The following is a 26,775-nucleotide window of genomic DNA, read 5'->3' on the forward strand; positions in this document are numbered from 1 at the left end:
GGCGGGACATCGTTTCCATGAGTGTGCTAGTGTTGAGAAGAAGTGTTTCAAGTGTGGTAAAGGTGGTCATTTGGCTGCAGAGTGCCGGTTGAAGACTCTGACTTGCTTCAACTGTGGAGAGGTGGGTCATATTAGCCCACAGTGTCCTAAGCCAAAGAGAGAGAATCAGTCGGGAGGCAAGGTCTTTGCCTTATCAGGTTCTGAGACTTCTGCAGATGATCGTTTGATCCGAGGTACGTGTTATATTAATGGCTTTCCTCTTGTAGCTATTATTGACACCGGTGCTACTCATTCCTTTATATCTTTGGATTGTGCTGTGAAACTTAAGTTAGAGATATCTGAGATGCTTGGAAGTATGGTGATTGATACTCCTGCGAAGGGTTCAGTGACTACTACTTTAGTTTGTTTGAATTGTCCTTTGAGTATTTTTGGTAGAGATTTTGGGATAGACCTTGTGTGTCTTCCACTAGTGCAGATTGACGTTATCTTGGGTATGAACTGGTTGGTGCTTAACCGAGTTTCTATCAATTGTTTTGATAAGACTGTGATATTTCCTGAGATTGAAGAAGGAAAAAGTTTGTTTCTATCAGCCAGGCAGGTGAATGAGGAAGTAGCAGATGGGGCAGAGTTGTTTATGCTGTTAGCGACTTTGGAAGCTAAAGATAAACTGGTGATTTGTGATTTGGCTGTGGTGTGTGATTTTCCTGATGTGTTTCCTGAAGAAGTGAATGAATTGCCGCCAGAGCGTGAAGTTGAGTTCTCGATTGATTTGGTACCTGGTACTAGACCGATATCGATGGCTCCGTACCGTATGTCTGCTGTTGAGTTAGCTGAATTGAAGAGTCAGCTGGAAGATCTGTTGGATAAGAAATTTATTCGTCCGAGTGTGTCACCGTGGGGTGCACCAGTGTTGTTGGTTAAGAAGAAAGAAGGTACGATGAGGTTGTGTGTGGACTACAGGCAACTGAATAAAGTGACGATCAAGAATCGGTATCCTTTGCCGAGGATTGATGATTTGATGGATCAGTTGGTTGGTGCGAGTGTGTTCAGTAAAATAGACTTGAGATCTGGGTATCATCAGATACGTGTGAAAACTGAGGATATTCAGAAGACTGCTTTCAGAACAAGGTATGGACACTATGAGTATTCTGTAATGCCTTTTGGTGTGACTAATGCGCCTGGAGTATTTATGGAGTATATGAATAGGATTTTCCATCCGTACCTAGACCAGTTTGTTGTGGTGTTTATTGATGACATTTTGGTGTATTCGAAATCTGAAGAAGAGCATGCTGAGCATTTGAGAGTGGTTTTAGAAGTTCTACGAGAAAAGAAGTTATTTGCTAAACTCTCTAAATGTGAATTTTGGTTGGAAGAGGTTAGTTTTCTTGATCATGTGATTTCAAGAGGCGGTGTTGCTGTTGATCCTTCTAAGATAGAAGCGGTATCTAAGTGGGAAGCTCCGAAGTCAGTTTCTGAGATAAGGAGTTTTCTTGGACTTGCAGGGTATTATAGGAAGTTCATTGAGGGATTTTTCTAAGTTGGCGTTACCGTTGACGATGTTGACTAGAAAGGGACAAGCGTTTGTTTGGGACTCGAAATGTGAAGAAGGTTTCCAAGAGTTAAAGAGGAGGTTGACTACTGCTCCTATTCTGATATTACCGAGTTCGTCGGAACCATTTGAGGGTTACTGTGATGCTTCATTGTTGGGCTTGGGTGGTGTGTTGATGCAGAATAAGCAGGTTATAGCTTATGCTTCGAGACAACTGAGGGTTCATGAAAGGAACTATCCGACACATGATTTAGAGTTGGCAGCTGTGGTATTTGTTCTGAAGTTGTGGAGGCATTATTTGTACGGGTCAAGATTTGAAGTTTTCAGTGACCATAAAAGTTTAAAGTATTTGTTTGATCAGAAAGAACTGAATATGAGACAGAGGAGATGGTTAGAATTTCTGAAGGATTATGACTTTGGTTTGAATTACCATCCGGGTAAAGCAAACGTAGTAGCTGATGCATTGAGTCGGAAATCATTGCATATGTCTATGTTAATGGTTAAAGAATTGGATTTAATTGAGCAGTTTAGAGATTTGAGTTTGGTGTGTGAGAGTACTCACAATAGTGTTAAATTGGGAATGTTGAAATTAACGAGTGGTATTCTGGATGAGATCAGAGAGGGTCAGAAATCCGATATGCTTTTGGTTGATAAGTTGACTTTAGTGAATCAAGGTCAAGGTGGTGAATTCAGAGTTGATGAGAATGGTATTTTGAAATTTGGTAGTCGGGTGTGTATTCCGGATGTTACTGAGCTTAAGAAGAGTATTCTTGAGGAAGGACATCGTAGTGGCTTGAGTATTCATCCTGGAGCTACGAAGATGTATCATGATTTGAAAAAGTTGTTTTGGTGGCCGGGAATGAAGAAAGAAATTGCGAGTTTTGTTTATTCCTGTTTGACTTGTCAGAAGTCAAAGATTGAGCATCAGAAGCCGTCTGGGCTAATGCAACCGTTGGCTATTCCAGAGTGGAAGTGGGATAGTATCAGTATGGATTTTGTTTCTGGTTTGCCGAGGACAAATAAGAATTTTGAAGCTATTTGGGTGATTGTTGACAGATTGACAAAGTCGGCTCATTTCATTCCGATCAGAATGGATTATCCGTTAGAGAGATTAGCCGAGTTGTATATTGAGAAGATTGTAAGTTTGCATGGTATTCCGTCGAGTATTGTTTCGGACAGAGATCCTAGATTTACATCGAAGTTCTGGGAAAGTTTGCAGAGGGCTTTGGGAACTAAGCTGAGATTGAGTTCTGCATATCATCCGCAGACTGATGGTCAGACTGAGAGGACGATTCAGTCACTAGAGGATCTTTTGAGGGCTTGTGTTTTGGAAAAAGGAGGTGCTTGGGATTGTTATTTGCCTTTGATTGAGTTTACCTACAACAATAGTTTTCATTAGAGCATTGGTATGGCACCGTTTGAAGCTTTGTATGGTAGGAGATGTCGGACACCGTTATGTTGGTATGAGTCCGGTGAGAGTGCCGTGGTTGGACCGGAGATTGTTCAACAGACTACGGAAAAGATTAAGATGATTCAGGAGAAGATGAGAATTGCTCAGAGTTGTCAGAAGAGTTATCATGATAAGAGGAGGAAGTCACTTGAGTTCCAAGAGGGAGATCATGTGTTTCTTCGTGTTACTCCGATAACTGGTGTTGGTCGAGCTTTGAAGTCGAAGAAGTTGACACCTCGATTTATTGGTCCTTATCAGATTTTAGAGAGGATAGGAGAAGTAGCCTATCGTGTCGCTTTACCGTCGTCGCTTGCGAATTTGCATGAGGTTTTTCATGTGTCTCAGTTGAGGAGGTACATTCATGATCCGTCGCATGTAGTCCAAATAGATGATGTACAAGTGCGAGATAACCTGACTGTTGAAACATCGCCTATGAGGATTGAGGATCGAGAGTTGAAGCAGTTGCGGGGTAAAGAGATTGCCTTGGTGAAGGTAGCTTGGGGAGGACCAGCAGGTGGCAATGTGACTTGGGAACTTGAGAGTAAGATGAAGGAGTCTTACCCAGAGTTGTTCGCTTGAGGTATGTTTTCGAGGACGAAAACTCTTTTAGTGGGGGAGAGTTGTAACACCCCGATAATAATAAAATAATTATTTAAATTGAGTTAATAATTTATTTATTAATTTAATTAAATAATTGGAAATTTTATTATTATTATTGGATTTTATTATTATTATTATTATTTGGAAAATATATAAGTTGGAAATAAGAGAAAAGAGTTCATTTTGGAAAATAAGGTTTTACGTGAAAAGCAGAAAGCGATCGTGAAAGAGGCAGGGCAAGAGGAAGAAGGTTGAAGAAGAGAAGAGCTTGGAGCTTGAGATTCGCCGGATTAATCAGGTAAGGGGGGTTTATCGTCGATTAATGGGTATTATGGGATAATATGTGATGGGTAGTGATAAGCCGTTATTTGACCCTAATTGGGATTGGTGAATGCTGGAATTACGTTGGTTAAACTGTGTTAAAAACTGAAATTGAATCCGTGATTGTATGTGTCGTGATTTTCCGATAGTGTAGCTTTTTACGGGATCGGAATCGGAGGTCCGGAAGTCCTCCAACGGCGGAAAATGCGGAGAATTCTGCGTTCTGCCTTGTGTTAGCGCAGGAACTGTTGTTTTGTCTGCGTTAACCGGTTAACCCAGGGTGTTAACCGGTTAACACTGTTTTGATTTGTGAAAATGTGCTGTTTTGCCTGCGTTAACCGGTTAACCCAGGGCGTTAACCGGTTAACACTGTTACGTTTTGCCAGAAAATATGTTTTTGCCTGCGTTAACCGGTTAACCCAGGGCGTTAACCGGTTAACACTGTTGCAGAGTGGAAAAATTAGCTTTTTAATGTTGTGTACATAACTGAGAGTTAGCCTATGTTGGCGTATGATGTAATAGGGATTATATCCCGCTGTTTTGAGCAGTATAGGTATTAGTAGAGTGTGCTAATACTGTGATTAATTATTTGACATGATATAATGTTTTGATACATGTGTTGAGGAATGTATGATCGTATGCAGAATGCTATGAATGTATCAGTTGTGTATGCATTTGTGAATAGACTATTTTTGGCTTAGAGTGTGAGCATATGTCTATTCTTGAATTGTTGTGGATGTTGCATTGCTAGGTGATTAGCATGCATATTGTGGCCTTTATGGTGGTAGCTAATTCCCGTGGTGAGGAATTGGTGATGTTAGTCATTTTGGACTGTTGTTGGTGTTTGCATGCTAGGTGAGTTAGCGTGCATAGCATGGCCCTTGGGGTGGTAGCTAATTCCCATAGTGAGGAATTAGTGATGTGAGTCACTAGGTCTCAAATGAGTGGGACTAGTGAGCTTGGTAGCCGTACCTGGATTGGTCGGTGAAGTTGAACTATATGTTCACGAATAGTCGGTACCGCATGTGTGGAGTCTCATTGCATAATGTATGTATGGCGTATAATATGAATGGATGTATTCCAATATTATACGTGTGTTTGTGATGTTTTGGAGTATGATTTGAGATTATACTTGTGATTTATGTTGGTGTGAGTATGATGTCGAGCTGATGTGCTGTTACTGATTGTATGTTGTGATTAGGGTGATTAATGAGTTATTTACTTAGCATTACATGATATTTCATAATGCTTATTATATTGATTGAGGAACTCACCCTTACAACTATTTTTCAGGTAACGAGAAATGAGTTGAGTAGAAGCGAATGCTTGGAGTCTAGTGTAGTCTCCTTAGTGGGTCGTGCTCTGATAGGTGTAACATCGGGATGGGATGTTTTATATTGTTGAATAATTTATATGTGGATGTTACATGTTTTACATGATTGAGGAGATCTCTATCCGCTGCGTTTTATGTAAATGTTCATGTTTTGAATTAATAAAAGAGCATGACCGTTATATTGTTGAATGGTGTGAATAATTGTGTGACGCCCTTGAATGGCATAATTACTCTGAATTGTTATATGTTTATTATTTTTAATTAAATAATTGGGGTATTTTAGAAGGGTGTTACACCTTGAACTTGGATGAAGCTGACAGAGGACGGGACATAGTTATACGCTTTAATCCCTAATTTTTGCCTGGACCGCCTTTTCAGGTTTTCAGTCCACCAGGATACCCTTTTTTGCCCAAGCCGCCTTTTCAGGTTTTCGACTTGCCGGGTGTACGTTTTTATATGTTTATCCCTAATTTTTGCCCGAACCCTTTTGGTTCGCCGGGATGCCCTTACTTTTGCCTAGGTACGTCGACCTAGCGGGTCTCTTTTATGCGTAGTATTTTTTAACTATGTCAGCGTTCACAGGATGCGGGAACTCTTCGCCATCCATTGTAGCAAGCATCATGGCTCCACCAGAGAATACCTTCTTAACTATAAATGGCCCTTCGTGTGTGGGAGTCCATTTGCCTCTGGGATCACCTTGTGGTAGAATGATACGCTTGACCACCAAGGCGCCAAGTTGGTACACCTGTCTCTTGACCTTTTTGTTAAATGCTTGGGTCATGCGCTTCTGATATATCTGCCTATGACAAACAGCCGCAAGTCTCTTTTCATCAATCAGATTTATCTGATTGAGTCGAGTTTGAATCCATTCATCCTCATCTAAGCCTGCATCTTTCACAATTCTTAGAGAGGGAATCTGAACTTCCACTGGTAAAACGGCTTCCATTCCATAGACTAAAGAGAAAGGGGTTGCCCCTGTCGAAGTGCGGTAACCATGAAGAGCAAAAGGTAACATCTCCTGCCGGTCTTTGTATGTTACTGTTATATTCTTGATATTGTTAGCAGCCTCCACGGCGCCGTTCGTCTTTGGCCGGTACGGAGAAGAGTTATGGTGCTTTATTTTGAACTGCGTGTAGAGTTCAGTTTAGTACCATTATCAGTGATAACTCTCTCAGGAGACAGCAGGTTTCTCAAGTAGATATTTGATAGAATCCATCTTAGAAATCAATAAAGTGGTATGATTCAACATATACTGTCTTAGTCGGCGAGCAGCCTAAGCCAAAGCACAGTAAGCTTTCTCGAGCTGTGAGTATCTTGTTTCACAGTCGGTACCTTTTGCTAAGGCAGTGTATGGCATGCTCTTTTCGACCAGACTCGTCATGTTGCCCCAGCACACCCTATTGAATTTTCTAACACGGTCAAATACGTGATTAAAGGTCTTCCTTCAACTGGTGGCATCGGAACTGGAGGTTCTTGGGGATACTTCTTGATTTTGTCATTCATCATTCCATACCATCTCTTGATTTTTCTTTTTTAGTAATTTGAAGATGGGTTTGCAGGTAGCAGTCAAATGTGGGATGAATCGGGCAATGTAATTCGAGTGCCCCAAGAAACCTCTGACTTCTTTCTTGTCTATTTCAGTACCCATTGCAATTTCAATTGATTCCTCCTGCGGCTGTATGGTCTTTTCTTCTTGTAGTAACAGTCTGACAAGTTCACCAGGGACTTCACAATCTTCCTCGCTTCCATCCTCGGCTTGGTAGATCGGATTTTCAAAGTCATAATGAACAGTAGCAGAACTATTATCAACAGGATCCAGAGTGGATATGGATCGGAAAACTGTTACGTGCGTGTGTGCAAGAAAACATAGCTTGTTTTGAAAAAAATGACAGGAAAGATAAAGAGCGCAATATTTGAATGCAAAAAGTCCATTGATTTATTGAATATGAATATGCTTATGAAATGACAAAACCCTTGAAAAATTAGCTATTATGCCCCGGGTATAGACACAATGCTTTGAAACACAAAAATAGCAATAACAATTACTCCTGACTAAAGGAAATCGGGATAGTGTCTTCAGCCTTCCAATTATTGGGTCCGTCATCAATTGTCGGGAAAATCCAGCTATCCAAGTCATAATCGTTATCAGTATCTTCCACAGCATTGACAGTCTCGTCATGATCAGGCAGAGGGGCAGTGATGCCATTAGGAGTCTCCGGAGGATCAAAGATAGTTCTCCGGCGTCGATCATATCCTGAATTTTATTCTTCAATGACCAACAATCGTTCGTATTATGCCCGGGGCTATTGGAGTGATACGCACACCTGGCATCGGGATTATACCTAGGAGAGGTAGTGTTGGGTTTTGCCGGAGGATCTCTGAGGGTAATTAAATTTGCTTTTAGCATACCCTGCAGTGCTTGTGCTAAAGTCATATTGATCTTCGTAAACTGCCTTCTTCCCGGGTTAATGTGCCTCACAGATTTCTTGTCTTTTTTCTTCTCGAGCAAGAGAGCCTTCAGTTCTTCCTGCCCCTTGGATAAGTTCAAGATCATCTTCTGAAGTTGAGCATTCTGAGCATGGAGATCTTTGACAGTTTGCTCGAGGTCCATTTTTCTGTTTGTAGGAAAACCGTGAGAACATTGATCCCTTTAGAATACCTGTTATGCAATGTTATGTCATGCTATGCAATGTATGAAATGTTTTCAAGGCCTTTTGGAATTTAACTTTGTATAGACTACCAAAAAAAAAAAGGAAACTTTTTTTATTTTTTTTATTTTTTTTTGTTTATTTTTTTTATTTTATTTTTTTTATACAAAACAGAGCAAAGTTAAATCCCTAAGTCCTTGAAATGGTTAGTACAATGTTATGATGTCATGATGTTATGATGTTATGAGGTTAAATAAATAACAAGCACAAACAAGTCACACAACCATCATTCCTAGGTTTTAAGGCTTGCATGAGTTCTATAGGTAAGTACCCTCCCCACTGAAGTTTAGTTGGTTCAACCTGTCCTAGAATAGTAACCGGGTTCTAAAAGGATCTCAGATCATCGACCTTCCTTTAAGTCCACTTCAGTGCAACACCAAGTGGTTGACCAAAGCTTCCCTAAAGTCCAATCTCAAAGAGTGTAGTATCGAGTCTCAACCAACCCCAGTCGGAACCGAAGTCAGTTATCTCACTACTTTCTAATGGCCAGGATGAGTCAATTAGGGTTCTAAAGGTCTGGTTAATGCTTTAATGACACCACGCGGAAGCCAAATTTTTCCTCAAGTGAACATGAGGAACATCAGGACAACCAAAGTGTCACATTAACCGTAGCCATCATTTTAACCATTCCAGTATACGCCGGATAGTCGCGATGATCTATTGCTACTTACCTAAGGTACACTAGATCCGGGTGTAGGATCTTTCACTCAAGCATAGGATACCCAAGCAATCCCTTAAGAGTAAATCAAACAATTCAAATAAGTGATCTTGTTTTTTAAGGTAACCTCTCTTTTTAAAGTGTCCCCAGCAGAGTCGCCAGTTCTGTCATACGGTGAACTGACTTGGGGTGTTTTGCTTTTTATCGCAATGTCGCGGATAGCAAGAGTCGCCACCGACTTTTCTTTTATCCAATAAGGAAAGGTGGAAAAGAACAGGAAAGACCTCAATAGATTTTGGGTTCGGGAGGTACATTATACAAAGGGAAGGTATTAACACCCTTTGTATCCATGGTTATCCATGGGCTCTTAATTGCTGGATCACTTATATTTTTGTCTGAAAAGTGTCGGTGAATTGCTTAAAAAAGTGTTTCGAAAAGAGAGTTTAACTTTGTAATGATTCTCGTATGAATGTATACAAAGTATTTATCTCGTTTGATTTTGAAAACGGTTTAGAAAAATGTAACTTGGTAATGATTCTAGTATGAATGTATACCAAGTGGTGATTTTCTAGGATTTGTAAAGTGTAAAGTGTGAGGGGTGGAAAATGTTTTAGGTTATGATCCGGCAATTGAGAGTTATACCTTCCTGAGGTCGTTATGGGCATTTCCTATCCTTATGAGGGTAAAACTGTCCTTACTATGGAGAAGTAAGTAATCTTACCCTTTTGGATGTTTAAGGGTCACCGTAGGGTCATCGATAGGTCATTGAAGGCAACAGTTGTAAGGATACCTTAGCATTCGAAGGGACGATCATCATTTAACCGTAGGCTACACCGAAGGGTCATCGAGGGACAAAATCGTATTTTCGAAGGCAACATCCGAGGGACCATGATTTATTTTATGATGATTTAACCGAAGGGTCTTTGCTAAGTGTATCCCTACATTCGCGGGACATGACCGTTATACCGTAATACCGTAGGGCAGCAAAGAGAGGTCCAAGATCACTTATTTAAAGGCAATATTTTAAAGTCAATTAGGTAATTAGGACGAGCCTCCATATTAAAATCAATACATTAAAATTAATACATTAAAATTAATACATTAAAATTAACACATTAAAATTAATTAAGTAATTTAGGGTGAGTCTCCACAAGGGTATCCCACAAATAAAGTGGAAGATCTAACGGCAATCTTTTCCTGGGACATGTGAACCTTGGCAAAATTCAGCAAACGGGTTAGAATACCAAATCGGGGTGTAATCGAAGATTACACCGCAAAAGAAAATACAGCAGCATGAATGTCAGGCAAAACAGTGCATAATTAACATAGAATAGATCAGATACGCATAGGACATAACAAACAAAATATTAGCGACTGTCCCGTTCGCCTCTGCCTCGCCTAGCGAGGGCCTAGCGAATACTCGCTACATGCTCGCTTAGCGATGTGCTAGCGAGCGGCTGCGGGTTTTGAATTTCAGAACAGTATGACTTCAACCTGCGGCATGGCTTATGGCATCCAACACATAATTATATGGTTCAGCATTCACAATATTCAGGCACACTTAAATTCACATGCAAAACCTCAAATATGTTTATGAATTCAATTATAATATCACATGCAAGTTAAGAACATAAAGCGGTATCACATGCAAATTAAGAAAATAAAGCGATAATAGTAATGCAAACCTGTTTGCAATCGAATTGCAACCTTGAATTGGCGAGCCGGATTGAGTTGGGCGGTGGTAGCTTCGGAGCGGAGGAGCGGCCTTCAGGGTTTCTAAAGTAGCCTCCAGGGTTTTTGTGCCAGGGTTTTCGTCTGTCTCCCTCTGTTTTTCGTCCTCCCTTTCATTACTGAAGTGCTGGTATTTATAATGCCTTTTTTCATGACCTAATGGGCTCAGAACGAAGCCCGAAATTTTTTGTTGTCTGTCAGCCTCGCTAGGCGAGCTGGTAGCGAACGTTTGCTTCGCTAGGCGAGCGTGTAGCGAACGTTCGCTAGGCGAGCGTGTAGCGAACGTAACGTTCGCTAGGCGAGCGTGTAGCGAACGTAACGTTCGCTAGGCGAGCGTGTAGCGAACAGGCCAGTTTGGGCCATTTTCTGGATTGGGCCATTCGTGAGCTGGGCCTTTGCCCCTTTAAGATCAGTGCCATAAAATGAGTCGGAATGCCCCTGAAAAATGTCTTGAAATATTAATGGGCAAATTTTGGGGTATGACACCCTCCGTAGGGGAACTACGTCGCCCTGATCCTCATACCAGATGAGGTACGTAGGCAGGAGATGAACAGATCTCTCCGGGCGCCTGTGTCTTTGTTTTGTGTTGTCGTGTGCTTGGAAGCTGATGTAAGTCCATCGAGTGGCATTCGGGTTCTAGTGTGAGTTTGTCTGGTTCGGATGCTGATGTAAGCCCAGTGATTGGCATTCAGGCTCCACGTTTGCCTCCTTGCGTGTGTTTTGGTTCGGATGCTGATGTAAGCCCAATGATTGGCATTCAGGCTCCACGTCTGCCTCCTTGTGTGTGTGTTTGGTTCGGATGCTGATATAAGCCCAGTGATTGGCATTCAGGCTCCACGTTTGCCTTTGCCAATGTTAGTTTGTGTGCGTGTTAGCCGAGCTACGAATGCTCAGATTCTCCTTCGTCCAAAGGAGATACGTATGCATAGGATGCGACATCCTAGCGAGCATGTTTTTCCCCAGTCCGAACTACTTAGACTCTGATGTCTATGCCTGATAGACTAAGTAGGCCCAGGATGCGATATCCTGCCGAGTCAGCCTTGTCTATTTTCTTGTGTCTCTTCCAGCCAGTGTGTGTGTATTTGAGCAGCGATTTTAGCAACCATTTCTCTCCCTATTGTGCGTGGATCCCGTCGAGTACGACGGATGCGTAGGGGTGCTAATACCTTCCCTTCGCATAACCGACTCCCGATCCCATTCTCTTTGGTCGCGAGACCATGCTTTTTCCAGGTTTACTCTGAGCGTTTCCTTTCCCTCTTTTGGGATAAATAACACACGGTGGCGGCTCTGTTGTTCTTGTTTTCCCGCCGGTTTTTCGCGTAATGCGACACCATGGAGACAAATTTATTTTTATTACTTCGATAACAATACTAGTACATTTGCTAGTAATTTTTTCATCATCCTTATATCTTTTTTGTGTGGAAATAATCCCTCAATATTAAAATCTTTTTAATTTTGTATCTACTTCTATTTTACGTATGATGTACTTTATTTAATTTTTCTGTGGTCCTCAAATTCAACATATGAGTCAGTGGCGTCTAAGCTTCTAACTAGTTGGTGGTTTCTACTTTTGCTGTATTTGAACCTTATTATCGTTTATAGACCTTTGAATTCATTCATCGCGTGTTTGTTACTAGCGTATCTATCGAAATCTATGGTCCCAATCGGGGCAACATAAATTGACACTTAAGCTTCATTTTTATTGGCTCTGATCAAAGAGAGTTTGCGCCTTCTTCTGATATCACTAGGAAGTAGGAACCTTCCTGATCAAAGGTAGGGTTCTTGTCTCTGCCCTTAGGTTTGTCCTGGTTCTTGGCAGATGTTTTTAGTGCTCTATCGCCCACTCTCTTGAAGTGGATAGTTCCTAAAATGGTGTGTACAAACTACGCTTTAAGCGTGTTTACAAAGTGTGGAATATGCGTTAGAGGTGTGGTCTCCATTATCCCACAAAAGGTTATAATAAGCTTTGCATTTGGAATGTTTCTCAGAATTAGCAAACCATTTATTAAAATTTCACAAACCTCAAAGAATGCTTATCTTTTTGAAGAGATATTTAATTAAGGGAGTTGACACGGTAACGTCCCTCGATCAATCTCTCTTTGTAATAATACGCATCATGGTCGGTTGTGGGCATGGTCCGTATCTTTGGATGGTAGACGTTGTGGGCCATCTTTAAGAGTGCATTTGATTTTTAAAAAAATGAGGGACTGAACATGACAACTATTTTTGTATTTTGTTTGATGGATAAATTAATCATGGGATTGGACAAAATAAATGACAATGGACAGGAGAAATACATGAACTTCTGTCGCTTACTAAACTATGAAACAATTTTTTGTCATAAGTACAAAATATAAAAAAAATCAAAATACTAATATTAAAATTTTCTACTTAAAAAATAATCTCTCTCTCTCTCTCTCTCTCTCTCTCACACACACACACACACACACACACACACACACACACACACGCACGCACGCACACACGCATACACATACAAACGCAGACATGCAAACACGCACGCACACACACATACACACACACACACACGTAAAAAATAGTCCAGTGCATCGATTATCAAACACAGTAAATGACAAAAAAATGTCTTGTTTTATTTTGTATAGTACTTATGATTTAGTAAATCATACGCATCCCGAGTGATGTTGGGCAACTAATGTTTTAATGGTTGTCTATGTGCTAGGTCACTCCCGAGTGAGTACCCTTGATTAGCATTATGTGTGGTTGACTTGGTGATTTGTCTCCTTATACTCATCCGACCACATATTAGATTCTTTACAAGAGGTTCGTCTCAGGGTTATCACGATAGATATATGTGTACATCTGACATGGAAGTACCATTTTGCATCTTCACCTTGGAATCCATGTTGATCTCTTAAAGTTCCTTGACGTTCAGTCGATGGTGTGTTCGAAAGGAAGGTTGGCATCTAACTTCATGGATTTGGATGGACTAACCTGAACATAGATTACATGGAAATCGCTGCTGAAGAAGTGATGAATTTGGAATGCATCTTCTTTGATACACCCTGCCCCTTTCTAGTAGGAATTGCTCACTATTGTTTTCTCTTCGCGGCGATGATACGCTCTTTCGGGTGGATCAAAAACATTTTGTGTCTAGTTTTCTAGAGAAGATCTATCAGGACACCACTTACGGAATTATTACGTAAAAACACAGGGAGTTCTAGGGTTACGCTCCTCTCGCTTGCTCCTTTTCCCAACAAAAGTTTCAGATATGACATTCTAAAATGGCAAGTTACCGAATCGTTGAAGGATATAAGATATTCATCGAGATATGGACTAAAATCTAGTTGTTAGAGAGCTAATTCCTCTTGTGTACTGGCGTGAAGTGTAACATTCGGGGTCGTTACATGTTACACCCGAGGGCGAGGGAATGGTTGTTGGTGCACAAGACATGACAGTGAGACACTTCTAACAGCTTCTAGGGAAAACCCGAATTCACATCGGAATGAGAGGGATCCTGAGGCTATGCAAGTATGAGACTACATGGTTGATGGTATGCTTATAAGGATTAATTGGTACTACCTATACCAATAAGATGCATCTTCTTTTTGGTAGCCTTACAGATAAGAACTCCATAGTTAAGCGTGCTTGACTTGAAGTAGTATTTGGATGGGTGACCTTCTAGGAAGTTTCCCTAAAAATGTATGAGTGAGGATAAATCATGCTGAAAAGACTCGTGTTGGTTTGTAGGGTTAGTCGGTAATCCTGAAAGCATTCTAGGGCGTTACAAATAGTATTAGAGCCAGACCTCTCCCAGTACGATATGGTTCGGGGACGAACCAAGCGGAAGCTGGTGGACATGTAACACCCGGGGCTGAAGAGGATAGGGAGTGGTTACATGTTACACCCGAGAGAGAGGGAATGGTTGTCGATGCATGAGGCATGACAATGAGACACTTCTAGGGAAAAACCGAATTCACATCAGAATGAGAGGGATCCTGAGGCTATGCAGGTATGAGACTGTATGGTTGAAGGAATGCTTATAAGGATTAATTGGTACTACCGATACCAACAAGATGCATCTTCTTTTCGATAGCCTTACAGATAAGACCTCCATAGTTAAGCGTGCTTGACTTGGAGTAGTATTTGGATGGGTGACCTACTGGAAAGTTTCCCGTAAAGCGTATGAGTGAGGACAAATCATGCTGAAAAGACCCGTGTTGGTTTGTGGGGTTAGTCGATAATCCTGAAAGCATTCTAGAGCGTTACAAATAGTATCAGAGCTAGACCTCTCCCAGTACGATATGGTTCAGGGACGAACCAAGTGGAAGCTGGACTGTATGGTTGAGGAATGCTTATAAGGATTAATTGAGACTACTTATACCAACAGGATGCATCTTCTTTTAGATATCCTTACATATAAGACCTCCATAGTTAAGCGTGCTTGACTTGGAGTAGTATTTGGATGGGTGACCTTTTGGGAAGTTTCCTGTAAAGCGTGTGAGTGAGGATAAATCATGCTGAAAAGACCCGTGTTGGTTTGTGGGGTTAGTCGGTAATCCTGAGAGCATTCTAGGGCGTTACATGAAGGACATGGCATAAACTTTAGGAGTCTACGAGTAGACTCAGGATCCACTATATTTTTAAAGAGGTGCTTTGATGACAATATTATGATGGATGTCGCTGTGTTGTGGATCTCATTGGTGGCGGCCAATTGAGATGCAACGGGATCGAAAGGTCTAGCAGATCTATTGATTGTGATGTATTAGGTGTCTGTCTCATTCTCTCGGTGGTTTCGGTAGATATATGACATTGGATATGGGATGATATATATGTGGAATTTCACATGAATTAAGAGTCATTTCCCAAAGAAGGCGCCAATGTTCCGTTGTGAAACCCTATTATGTTCCTTCTACTTTCACGACTACTTGCACGAAACAATCAATGTACAACCGTAAGCTCTCTTCCTTTCCCCGTGTTATCCTTCTTAGGGCATCTATTATCATTGGCTACCTTTTCTGGGATGTGAAATGGGTGGTGAAGCTCTCGCACAGGTCGGTCTATGACTCGATGCTCTCATCCAGCGAAGCTCTGGACCAAAGTTTGGCAAATATCCTTTCAGCTAAGTGGTTTATATTTTCATCAACAAGTTGTAGGTGCTCGTCAAGATCTCCTTTCCCGTCATACTCCTTAAGCATGAGAGGCTTCTCCAATGACTTTGGTATTTGAGTATCTAAGATGCAAGCGAAGAGAGGATGCTTATGCAAATTCTTCATTAGCGGTATCTATATATTCATGAGGAGGGACATGGCTACCTTGATTTCCCCTTGGGGATATGAGGAGGAGTTTGTGTCTCTTGCTTTTCTAGTGATTTAGAGATTTCGAGTTTCGTCTCTTCGTGACACGACCAAATTAGGAACAATAGTTTGGCTTGTCTCGGAAATGGCTTATGCACGACATTTCCTTTCGGATGCGCGTTATGTAAGCATTCTTTCAGACGAATCAATCTTTCTTTTATTGTCTATGATTTTTGTTGTACTGGAGTTCTAAATACCAGGCAATGCTTCTGGTCTTGAGGCCGATGGTGGTTCTGGAGGTATGAGTGAAGGCTTGCCTTGTCGGAGCTTCGAAGTAGATCCTATGATATGAGGAGGATGAAATAAAAATGGATGCAATATAGTGGTTACAACATCTTGATCCATATTGCCTCGAGGAAGAGGATATAACTAACTTATTTTGGCTTGAGCAACGGTAGTCGCGGCGGCTGCCTCACGTAAAGCGGTAGAACAGGTGTCTTTAGATCCAACCATCATCATAAGATTTAAATCAAAGATTAGGAAATTCCGAAAATAATATCTAATCCGCTACCAGAGTATATTAAGGACAATTGATCTGAAGTTCAATCTTAGGAACTCTGACCTAATAGGTTGAGATAATTTTGAATTGATGAATCAAAGCGAGAATGTGCAATTGTGGAAAACAGAGGAATCAGAAGTCGATTCCCACATACAACTTCTCAGTTATATTATGGAACCAGAATTGATTGAGAATGATGGTTGTAGTGAGTAACAGTGGACTTAAATCTCATATACAGTGAATAATTGATTGACTTGTAAGGTTAATATTCAAACGCTCAAATCAATATTTGAAAAATATTTGAAAAATGAAAGTGAATGAAATTTGAATTTAAAATTACCTATTTGAAGATAATGTGTTTTCTATTTAAATAGAGTAACCGTCTTAACCGTCCCCTATCTTTTAAGACATGAAATATAAGAATTAGATGTATCTTAGCCCCTTGATCTTCTATGCTCTTCCCCCAAAGGTAGTATGCCTATATTGCAGGCAATATAGACGAATCACTGCTTACTTTAGTCCAGAGTGCTGGATCTTTTATTATATTAAGGAAAATAGATATTAATGTTAAAAATTAAAAAGAGAAAAAGGGTGCATGAAGAAACATTTGGAGTAGAGTTCGTATACAACGGGTTTGGGCCTCCATTCACGCAACCCGACCCAACCTAAAGAACATTTGACCCTTCGATTTTTGTTTTTTCTTCGTTTCTGTTCCCATTCTCAATTCTCGAATATTTGAGACGCTTCTCGAATCATTCAAAACCTCAATATATATACCTGAATCTCACTCTACCAATTATAAATTTTCTGTTTCAATATTTCAAAGTTTTGTTCTTGATTCACAAAACCCCTATTTTTGTACTGTGTTGTGTTTCTCTCTGTTTTTTTTTTTATTTTGGTGAATCAGTAAAATGGCTAAAGAAGGACCTAATTGGGATGGATTGCTCAAATGGAGTATCGCAAACTCTGATGGAACTCGTCCAAATCGTGAGCTAAGGTATACTCTAATTTAATTTGGGGTTTTTTGTGTACCCTAATTTTGTTAAGTTTAGTTAGGTTTTGATAATGATTCAGGATAATACAAAATATCTATTTTTTTTAGTTATGGTAGCTGAAAAAGTATATGCAATGGGTTTTTGGTTTGATTTTGTGAGTGCTTAATTTCTACCCACAAGCAATGTAAACTATTATTTTTTTTTATGTACGCATTCAATCTAATTAAGAAATTATATTACTTTGTTATATTGTTCCTAAAATTGCGGTGAGATATGCTTGGAAATGTGTGGAAAAGATTTGCAGAATGCAATGATTATGTAGTTTAAAAGTGTAAAAGTTATGTTTTTGTGATTGCTGTTTCTTAAAATGTGTATCCTATGAAGAATTTTAGCCTGTTTTGGAGTTGGGAGAGAAGGGTTTCGGGGAAGAGAGAGTTTATGAATATTCGAACCTACATGGTAGAATGGGGAATCATTTTTGAGGGCCTGTGGAGAAAAACAAGAAGGGATGATTTGCTATTCCCTTGTTCCATTGTCAAAATCTTTCAAAATAAGGAGTAATAAGTGGTTCTTGAAGTTGTAAATAAGTTGGTAGGATTTCTCACGCTTTATCAAATGAAGTGTTACAACATGCTCTTCAATTCGGGGGTTTGATCTTGTATGGTAGAGTTTGTAGGAAAGTTATATGTTATTTGGTTGGCAACAATTTGGTCGATTTTAAAAAGGAGGAGTAGAGTGATTTTTTCTAATCTGGAAGTACATGGAAGATCCATTTTTGAGTATGTAAAGCTTTTGTCCCGAGGATGTCTCAAATATCATGTGAAAGGTTTCAGTTTTTATTTCCATCAATGGTGCATCCACCCTCTTAGTTGTTTACTGATTTTTGTTTGGGTGTTGTGCTGTTCTTGTATTGGCTTTTATATGGTTTGGTATTGACTCTTTGTGGCACACCTTGTGCAGTAGATAGTTTTTAAGTAACTGCATTTCCTGGCCTTAAACTAATATTGATGGACTGGACTTGGGTCTGACTTTAATATTTTTTATGATTCTGTAGTGAGGAGGATCGGAAATGGTTCATGGAAGCAATGCAAGCACAAACTGTTGATGTTATAAAACGTATGAAAGAGATCACACTTGTAATGCAGACTCCTGAGCAAGAATTGGAAAACCAAGGGGTTACCCCTGATAATATTGAAGGTAACCAATACACAAAAGATGCCAAACTTATGGAAAATAAAATGCATTTTATTGAAATTAGTTTTTTTTTTCTTAAAGCCTATACTGACTAAGGGTTGTTTCCTGACATGAATTTTTCTACAGATATGTTGGATGAGTTGCAAGATCATGTTGAATCGATTGATATGGCAAATGGTGAGTTTTTGGAATGGCTCTGAACTTGATTTTGTTTAAGAGTAGGGACACTAATAATTTGCACCGCCGAAGACTTTTTAACCATCATTATTCTGAATTTGATTTTGTTGAAGAGTATAGTGACACACAAATAATATGCGCCAGACTTAGTGTCTGTGGCTGTCGGTAATTGGCTGGTTAATGGATTTGTGTTTTTTTTATCTAACAACTGTATATCTCACCAATTTCTTGCTAACTTGTTCTCCAGATCTCCACTCAATCGGTGGCCTGGTTCCTCTTCTTGGTTACCTCAAGAACTCTCATGCCAATATTCGAGCCAAGGCAGCTGATGTTGTGACCACAATAGTCCAAAATAATCCTCGAAGTCAGCAACTTGTTATGGAAGCGAATGGCTTTGAACCTCTTGTGTCAAATTTCAGTTCTGATCCTGATGTGAATTCTCGAGCTAAAGCGCTGGGTGCACTATCTTGTATGTACTATATTTTATAATGATATTTTGTTTCTCAAGATGGAATGATATTGACTTATTTACTTTGGGGAACTTGACAGCACTAATTCGACACAACAAGCCTGGTGTCACTGCATTTCGTCTGGCAAATGGTTATGCAGCCTTAAGAGATGCGCTGAACTCTGAAAATGTTAGATTCCAAAGGTAACTTTTAACTTGCATGAATATAGTTTGACTTATTTTATCTTTTAATAGAAAGATGGTTCACACATAAGCACTTATGTATTGATATAAATGGTTTATGCATAATTGTTTATAATGATTAATTGGGGGAAAACTCATTTCTAGTTTTACAATCTTTTCAGGAAGGCTCTCAACTTGATCCATTATTTATTGCAAGAAAACAGTTCAGACTGCAACATTGTGAAGGAGCTGGGATTTCCTCGATTAATGATGCACCTTGCTGCCACTAGTGAAGATGTAGATGTCCGTGAGTCTTCCCTCCGAGGCCTCCTCGAACTTGCCCGCGATGCAAAAGACAGCTCTGATAGCTCTTCAGAAGATAACGAGAAAATGAAGCAGCTTCTTCAAGAACGAATAAATGGCATCAGTTTAATGTCGGCCGAGGACCTTGAAGCAGTCAGGGAGGAAAGACTGCTTGTAGACTCTCTTTGGAGTACATGCTTCGACGAACCATCTTCACTCCGAGAGAAAGGTCTTCTTGTGCTTCCAGGAGAAGATGCACCTCCTCCTGATGTTGCTAGCAAACACTTTGAGCCTCCTCTTAGAGCTTCTGCTGGAAACCGTAATTCCAAGAAGGATTCCAACAATGAAAAGAAAGAGGCACCTTTGCTTTTAGGCCCATGACCTTAAACTGCAGAGACTAACAATTAAGTTAAGTTCAAGTAGAGAAGAAAAAGCTTTACCAGATGAAGCATATATGTTTTGTATCATGTTACTCTTATCTTGTTCCTATTTTATAATGCGATTGCCATTTATTTCTTTCACCATATTTGCTTTTTACAAATGGTGGGACGAATAGGATATAGAGTACATTAGTACTCACTTGAAACTCTTGTTTATTTTTGTTTAATGAGAATATTAGTACTCACTTGAAACTCTCTTGTTTATATTTGTTTAATACTTTATATTTAGTTTTGATAATTTATAATATAAGTTCAGTTAATACGGACTTTGGACTTTATATTTAGTTTTGATATTATAGTTTGTATTTTAATATTTGAGATACATGTTCTTAATCTTTTAAGATTGATTTATTTTTATTATTTATAATGTATTTTCATGTTAGGATTGAAGAAATGTTATGACTTTAAGATAGATTTTGGATTTATAAAGAGATTATTTTTATTAAAATATTAATTCCATTATAAGGGGTAGAGTATTGTTAAATACGTAATTTTGTGTCAAAGTCGAAAGTCGAAATTGTGTGTTTGTATTCGATGGGTGATGAAAGATGTTTTAGTTTTGTGTTGAAATAACATGCGTCAAACATAGTTCGTATTAATTGTATTTGACAGAAAGTCGAAGCATGTAGTTGTCGAAGGAGTCAAGGTTAGTGATTTAGAGTCAGTGAAAGAAGCATGAGAAATTCTGGAGAAGTCGTTTGGAGGCGGGGAGAAGGTGAAAGAGGTGAAGTTACAAACTCACAAAAGTTACAAACTCACAAAAGAACGTATGAATTGTTTCAGAAGGAAGACAATGAAAGCATAACTGATTTCTTCACTAAGGTTACGAAACTGGTGAATCAAATTAAGGTATGTGGAGAAATGTTGACATCAAGATTTATTGTTGGAAAGATCTTGAGGTCGTTGGCTCCAAAGTTCGACCACGTGGTAGTAGCCATAGAAGAGTCGAAAGATTTGTCAAAACTGACAAAGGAAGAGCTTCAAGGGACGCTTGAATCTCATTAACAAAGAATGACTGAAAGAGCTGCAGAAAAGTCAAAGAGTGATATGGCTTTGCAGGCACAATCAGTAAAAGAGAAGAAAGGAAAAGAAAGATGGAATGGCAACAAAGGTAGAAGAGGCTACAACAATTCGAATGGTCGAAATCAACAAGAAGGAAACTGGTCAAATCAGATAAAAAACCCTGGAACCAAGGCAACCAAAGAGGTGGTGCTGCAGGTAGAGGAAGAGGTGGTGATCAAAATCCAGACAAGAGTCACATTCAATGTTACAATTGTCAGAAGCATGGTCACTATTCTAGTGATTATCCAGAAAAGCAGAAGAATCAAGAAACTTATGCAAAGTTGGCGAAGCATGAAGAAAAAGAGATGTTGCTGATGGTTACAACGAGAGATGAAGAGAGATTTAAGGACCAGTGATACTTGGACTTAAGATGCTCATCACACATGTCTGGAAAGAAAGATTGGTTTGTCAACATAAATCCCTCAATGAAAAACATGGTGAAATTTGCAAATGACAACACTCTAGCAGCTGAAGGTGTTGGTGATGTTCTGATTATGAGGAAAGATGACAAGATGTCAGTAATTTCAAATGTGTTGTACATACCAGGCATGAAGAGAAATTTTCTCAACATAGGACATTTAGTCGAAAAGTACTAGAAGGAGTCGATCGAAGACAAGATGATGAGAGTTCTCGACTCAAATGGAAGGTTGATCTTGAATGCTCCAATGTCTCAGAATAGAACCTTCAAGATTGATCTAAATGTGATGGAGCATAAGTGCGTTGCAATAGCAGCCAACAAAGATGAATGAATATGACATTATAGACTTGGCCATCTCAATTTCAAACAAATCAGAGATTTGAAGAGAAGAAATATGGTTTCAAGATTATCAGAAATCGACATTCCAAATGAAGGGTGTGAATAATGTATGCAGGAGAAGCAACATAAGAACAACTTCGGTAAAGATGCATGAAGCAGGTCGAAGGAAATTCTTGAAGTCATATACTCTGATGTATGTGGTCCTATCCAGGTGGATTCGATTGGAGGTAACAAATACTTTGTTACATTCATATATGATTTCAGTCGAAAACTGTGGACTTACCTGATCAAGAAGAAAAGTGAAGTGATCGAGGTATTTGCCAAGTTTAAATCTACGGTCGAAAGACAAAGCGGTTGAAAGATCAAGATTCTGAGGACTGATGGCGGTGGAGAATATGTGTCGAAAGGCTCCAATGCATTATGTGTGAAAGAAGGGATTGTGCATGAGGTGGTGCCACCCTACACTCCACAATAGAATGGAGTCATAGAAAGGAAGAGTAGAACCATCATGAATATGGTTAGAAGTATGTTGAAAGGAAAGCATTTACCGAAAGAATTATGGGGAGAAGCCGTATCGATTGCAACATATATCCTGAACAGATGTCTAACGAAGAAGCTAGAAGGAATCACGCCAGAAGAATGTTGGTCTGGTGTCAAGCCTAGCTTGAGTCATTTGAAGGTGTTTGGGTCTACAACACATATACATGTGTCAGGTCAGCTGAGAAGAAAACTTGATGACAAGTCGAGTCAGATGATCCTAATAGGATATCATTCGACTAGAGGATACAAGTTGTTCGACCAAGTGGACAAGCAAGTGGTGATTAGCAGGGACATGATCATAGATGAGCTTAAGGAATGTGATTGGACTGAGAATGTTAATAAGGATTCAATGAGAATCTTATGTGATGAACCAGCTAGGTAAGTCAAAAGGGAAGTTTGACAAGAAGTCAGAGGTGAAGCAGACCCAAGTAGACCTCAAAGAATAAGACACATGTCTGCATGGTTGCAAGAATGTGTAATTATATAAGATGATGTAGTCAATGAATAAGGTGAGTTGGTACACTATGATTTCTATCCAAATGTTGAACCAGTCAATGCAGTTGAGGCATTGAAAGATTTGAAGTAGGTGAAAGCAATGAACGAAGAACGGAAGTCAATCGAAGTCAATAACACTTGGTCACTTGTTGAATTGCCCCAAGACAAGAAGACAATCGATGTGAAGTGGGTATACAAGGTCAAGTTGAATCCCAAAGGAGAAGTGACTCGACACAAGGCAAGACTTGTGGCGAAAGGATTTCTTCATAAAGAAGGAATCGACTTTGATAAAGTTTTTGCACCTGTTGCTAGGATCGAAACAATCAGGTTGGTTTTTGCACCTGTTGCAAACATGAAAAACTGGTAGATGTGTCAGATGGATGTGAAATGTGCATTTCTGAATGGACCCTTAGAAGAAGAAGTTTATGTTGCACAACCAGCTGGGTTTGTGAAACAAGGCGAAGAGAGAAAGGTGTACAGGCTGCATAAAGCCATGCACGAACTTAAACAAGCTCCAAGAGCTTGGAACAAGAAGATATATGGTTTCATAAGGGAGAAAGAATTTGTGAAGTGCACAACTGAACATGGAGTATATGTAAGAAGAAACAAAAGTGAATTACTTATACTATGTCTGTATGTGGATGACTTGTTAGTAACAGGTAGCTGCAATAAGGAGATCGAAAACTTCAAAGGTGATCTCAACAAGAAATTTGAAATGTCAGATCTGGGTGACATTTCATATTTTCTTGGCTTCGAATTCTACTAGAGTGGTAGAGGTTTGATGATGCATCAAAGAAGGTATACAGGTGAAATACTCAAGAGATTTGAGATGCAAGATTGCAACCCAACTTCGACTCCAACTGAGCCCAGATTACAGCTGTCGAAAGATTCAGATGAAGATGATGTAAACCCAATCCAATATAGAAGATTTATTGGGCCACTTCGATACCTTTGTCACACAAGGCCTTACTTAGCATACAATGTAGGTATGATAAGTAGATTTAGGCAGAAGCCAAATATATCACATCTAGTAGCGACAAAGAGGATACTAAGGTATCTGAAAGGAACTATCGATTATGGAATTTTGTTTCCTGCAACTGATGAAGGAAAATAATACAAATTAGTGGGATACACCGACTAAAGTTGGTCTAGTGATGTTGAGGATCGAAAATCCATAATTGGCTACGTGTTTATGTTAGGTGGTGCATTAGTTGCTTGGAGTTAGAGAAATGAGCCAGTAGTAGCATTATTATCGTGCGAAGTAGAATACATAGCTTTTTCTCTTTGTGCATGTCAAGCAATATGGATGGTGAATCTGGTCGAAGAGATAACAACGAAGAATCATGAAGCAATTACCATGAAGATAAATAACATGTCAGTTATCAATCTGGAGAAGAATTCGATAGCACATGGTTAAAGCAAGCACATCGAGATGAAGTTCCATTATCTTCGAGAGCAGGTAGCAGATGGGAAGATAAACGTGGAACACTGCAGAACTGAGAATCAGATTGCAGACATCATGACGAATGGAGTAAATGTCGAAGTGTTCAGAAGTCTAAGAGCCATGTTGAATGTAGATAACTTAGACATAATGAATTAGGTGGTATGTTGAATTGAAATTTCCTTGTATCGAAGCAGGTTGCTCGACAGAAGCAAGGAAGTGTCGAATCACCTAGTGTGTCGAGTTGTACTAGTGTGTCGAAGTGTCGAAGCATGTTGTTTCACACAGGATTTCGACTTAGGCCTATTTTTAGTAGTGTTAACTATTTTGGGCTTTGACTTAGGGAGTAAGTTAACCTAAATCTGTAAATAGATGGGGTAACCTTTATTCTTGTAATGTTGTATTCATAACACTGTATTCATAGAATTTTGCAGTTGCAAAGTGAATACAGAAAATTTTCACAGGTTGTGGGTTCAGAGAAACTCTGTAGAAAATATTTTTCTCCATCGTTCTTTCTTTTCTTTCTCAATTGTTCTTCTCTTTTCATTGTTATTGTGTGGGTGATAGCAATCTTGTTCATCAAGATTGATAGAAATTCTCCATAGGTTATGGTGGATTTCCAACAAATGGAATATTTAACTTGTTGTTGTTGTGTAGTTTTTGGAGATGAAATTGAAGTTTGGTAGTGTTTAGTGAGAGGAACTGTTATGGTGGTAGCAACATGGAGGAAGTTATGGTTGTATGATAGAGAGTATTGTGAGATGCGGTTGGTTGAAAGAAGATGAAGAGAAATATTATGTTATTAAGATGGTGATGAGTTGGTTGTATAGTTTGTACGGGGTGATTTTTTTATAGGATTGTTTGGAAGAGATGATTATGAATTTTTTTCTCATTAAATGGAGGTTGAGATGTGCAAAGAGGAGTTTATTTTGATGGAGTAAATAATGTGTTTTTTTAAGAAGAAGATGGTGATTTAAGAGTTTATGTCGGTTGTTGTTCATGGCATGAAGAAGAGATGAATATGAAATTTGAGGGATGATTTGTAGTATGTAGATAGAGTTTTTTATATATTTTTTTTGAGAGAAAATGAAGTGAGTCTACATCAATATATGAAGAGAGTTCATGAAAGCAACGAGAATGAATATTTTTGAGTAGAGGAGAAAATAAGATATTATGTAGGTTGTTGTTCATGAAGTGTATTTATGGTGGAAAGAAGAAAGAGTTCATGGTGTAATAGTAGTTTTTGGTGAGTTGAATGGTTCTTGTGAGTTGTGAGAGGAAAAGAAGAGTGTGGTATTATGTTGAATGAAGTGTGGAAAATTTGTGTATGGTTGAAGTTGTTGTAGTGATGGATAGAAAGAAAATGAAATGGAAATATGCAGGGAGTAGTTTATGATGAAGTTATAGGTTGGTAATGAATGTTTGTTTTCAATGTGAAAGCAAAGCAAAAAAAAAAAGAGCAACATTCTGCAACCTTGTTTTTTCTATTCTTCTTCAATTTGAATTTTTTCTTCCCTTTTCAGTTGACCAATGAGACATTATATACTATGATAACTAGGGTTACTTATTTTAATTTTGGTCAACAACACCCTTGAATATTTATTTGATACAAAAACGAGTTTAAACAATTAAAGCAAATAAAATTCAAATAATTTCACATAATTAAAATAAAATCAGAAAAATTACATACTAAATTCTATTTATTTTTTTATGACACTTTGATAAAAGAAACGAAATAGAATGAATAAAATCCGAGCGCGAAAATGCTTTGAAAATTAAAATGAATACATTATAATGATCAGTGCAAAATAAATTTTTGGAAAATATATATGTTTTGATCAAATTTTGAAGTAAAAAACGTCGGGTTGAAAATACCCAGGTTGATCAAATTGCGATTGGAAAAATAGTCAAAAAAATAAAACGAGTATACAAAGTTAAACTACACGAACCGTAGATTAATAAAATTGACGTTTGCAAGCTCGACCTTGAAACTTTTCGCCCGCTAATTTTACGTACATAAGATAATTGATTCAACCAATTTGTATGTAGATCCGAAAATTTATTTTGGTCGACATTTTAAGCACTATGCAAGATGAAATGCATGCTATGTTATGTAGATGATGTGATTGTCATGATAATGTATCGATTTATTGAATGAAGGACAAAATTGGAATAAGACGTTTATAATCATCAAACCAATGTATTTTATACATCAAGAGACATATCCTTCTATGAATAAAATTATTCTTTCAGTCAAGAACCAAATTTACATTGCATCAACATGAAAAACAACACTACAACATAATTATTTGATGATGAAGATTCAAATTATCCTCAAAATGAAACAACTCCATCACCGGAAGACATTACTTATAACAATGAACTATAACCTATTAGTGAAAATTCTAAACTTGATGCTCAAGATGACAATAGTACACCAGTTGACGAAAATGATCATGGACGTGCTAAAACAAAAGTTTTCACCAATGCTTCTAAACCTGTTGAACCTGGTATGACAAACATAATCACATTTCAAAATATTCCATATGACTAAG

General features: G+C 38.8%; 1 protein-coding gene across 1 annotated transcript; it reads left to right on the forward strand.

Annotated features, from left to right (window-relative positions):
• Nucleotides 1-16,881: 16,881 nt before the first annotated feature.
• On the forward strand, nt 16,882-20,117 carry LOC127101004 (hsp70 nucleotide exchange factor FES1). The gene is made up of 6 exons (XM_051038311.1): nt 16,882-17,182; nt 18,235-18,377; nt 18,501-18,551; nt 18,799-19,020; nt 19,101-19,203; nt 19,365-20,117. Exons 1-6 carry the CDS (start codon nt 17,097-17,099, stop codon nt 19,864-19,866), a joined length of 1,107 nt encoding a protein of 368 aa, XP_050894268.1. The 5' UTR covers nt 16,882-17,096; the 3' UTR covers nt 19,867-20,117.
• Nucleotides 20,118-26,775: the final 6,658 nt, after the last annotated feature.

Source organism: Lathyrus oleraceus, chromosome 7 (genome assembly GCF_024323335.1).
Source record: "Lathyrus oleraceus cultivar Zhongwan6 chromosome 7, CAAS_Psat_ZW6_1.0, whole genome shotgun sequence".
NCBI classification, from domain to species: domain Eukaryota; kingdom Viridiplantae; phylum Streptophyta; class Magnoliopsida; order Fabales; family Fabaceae; genus Lathyrus; species Lathyrus oleraceus.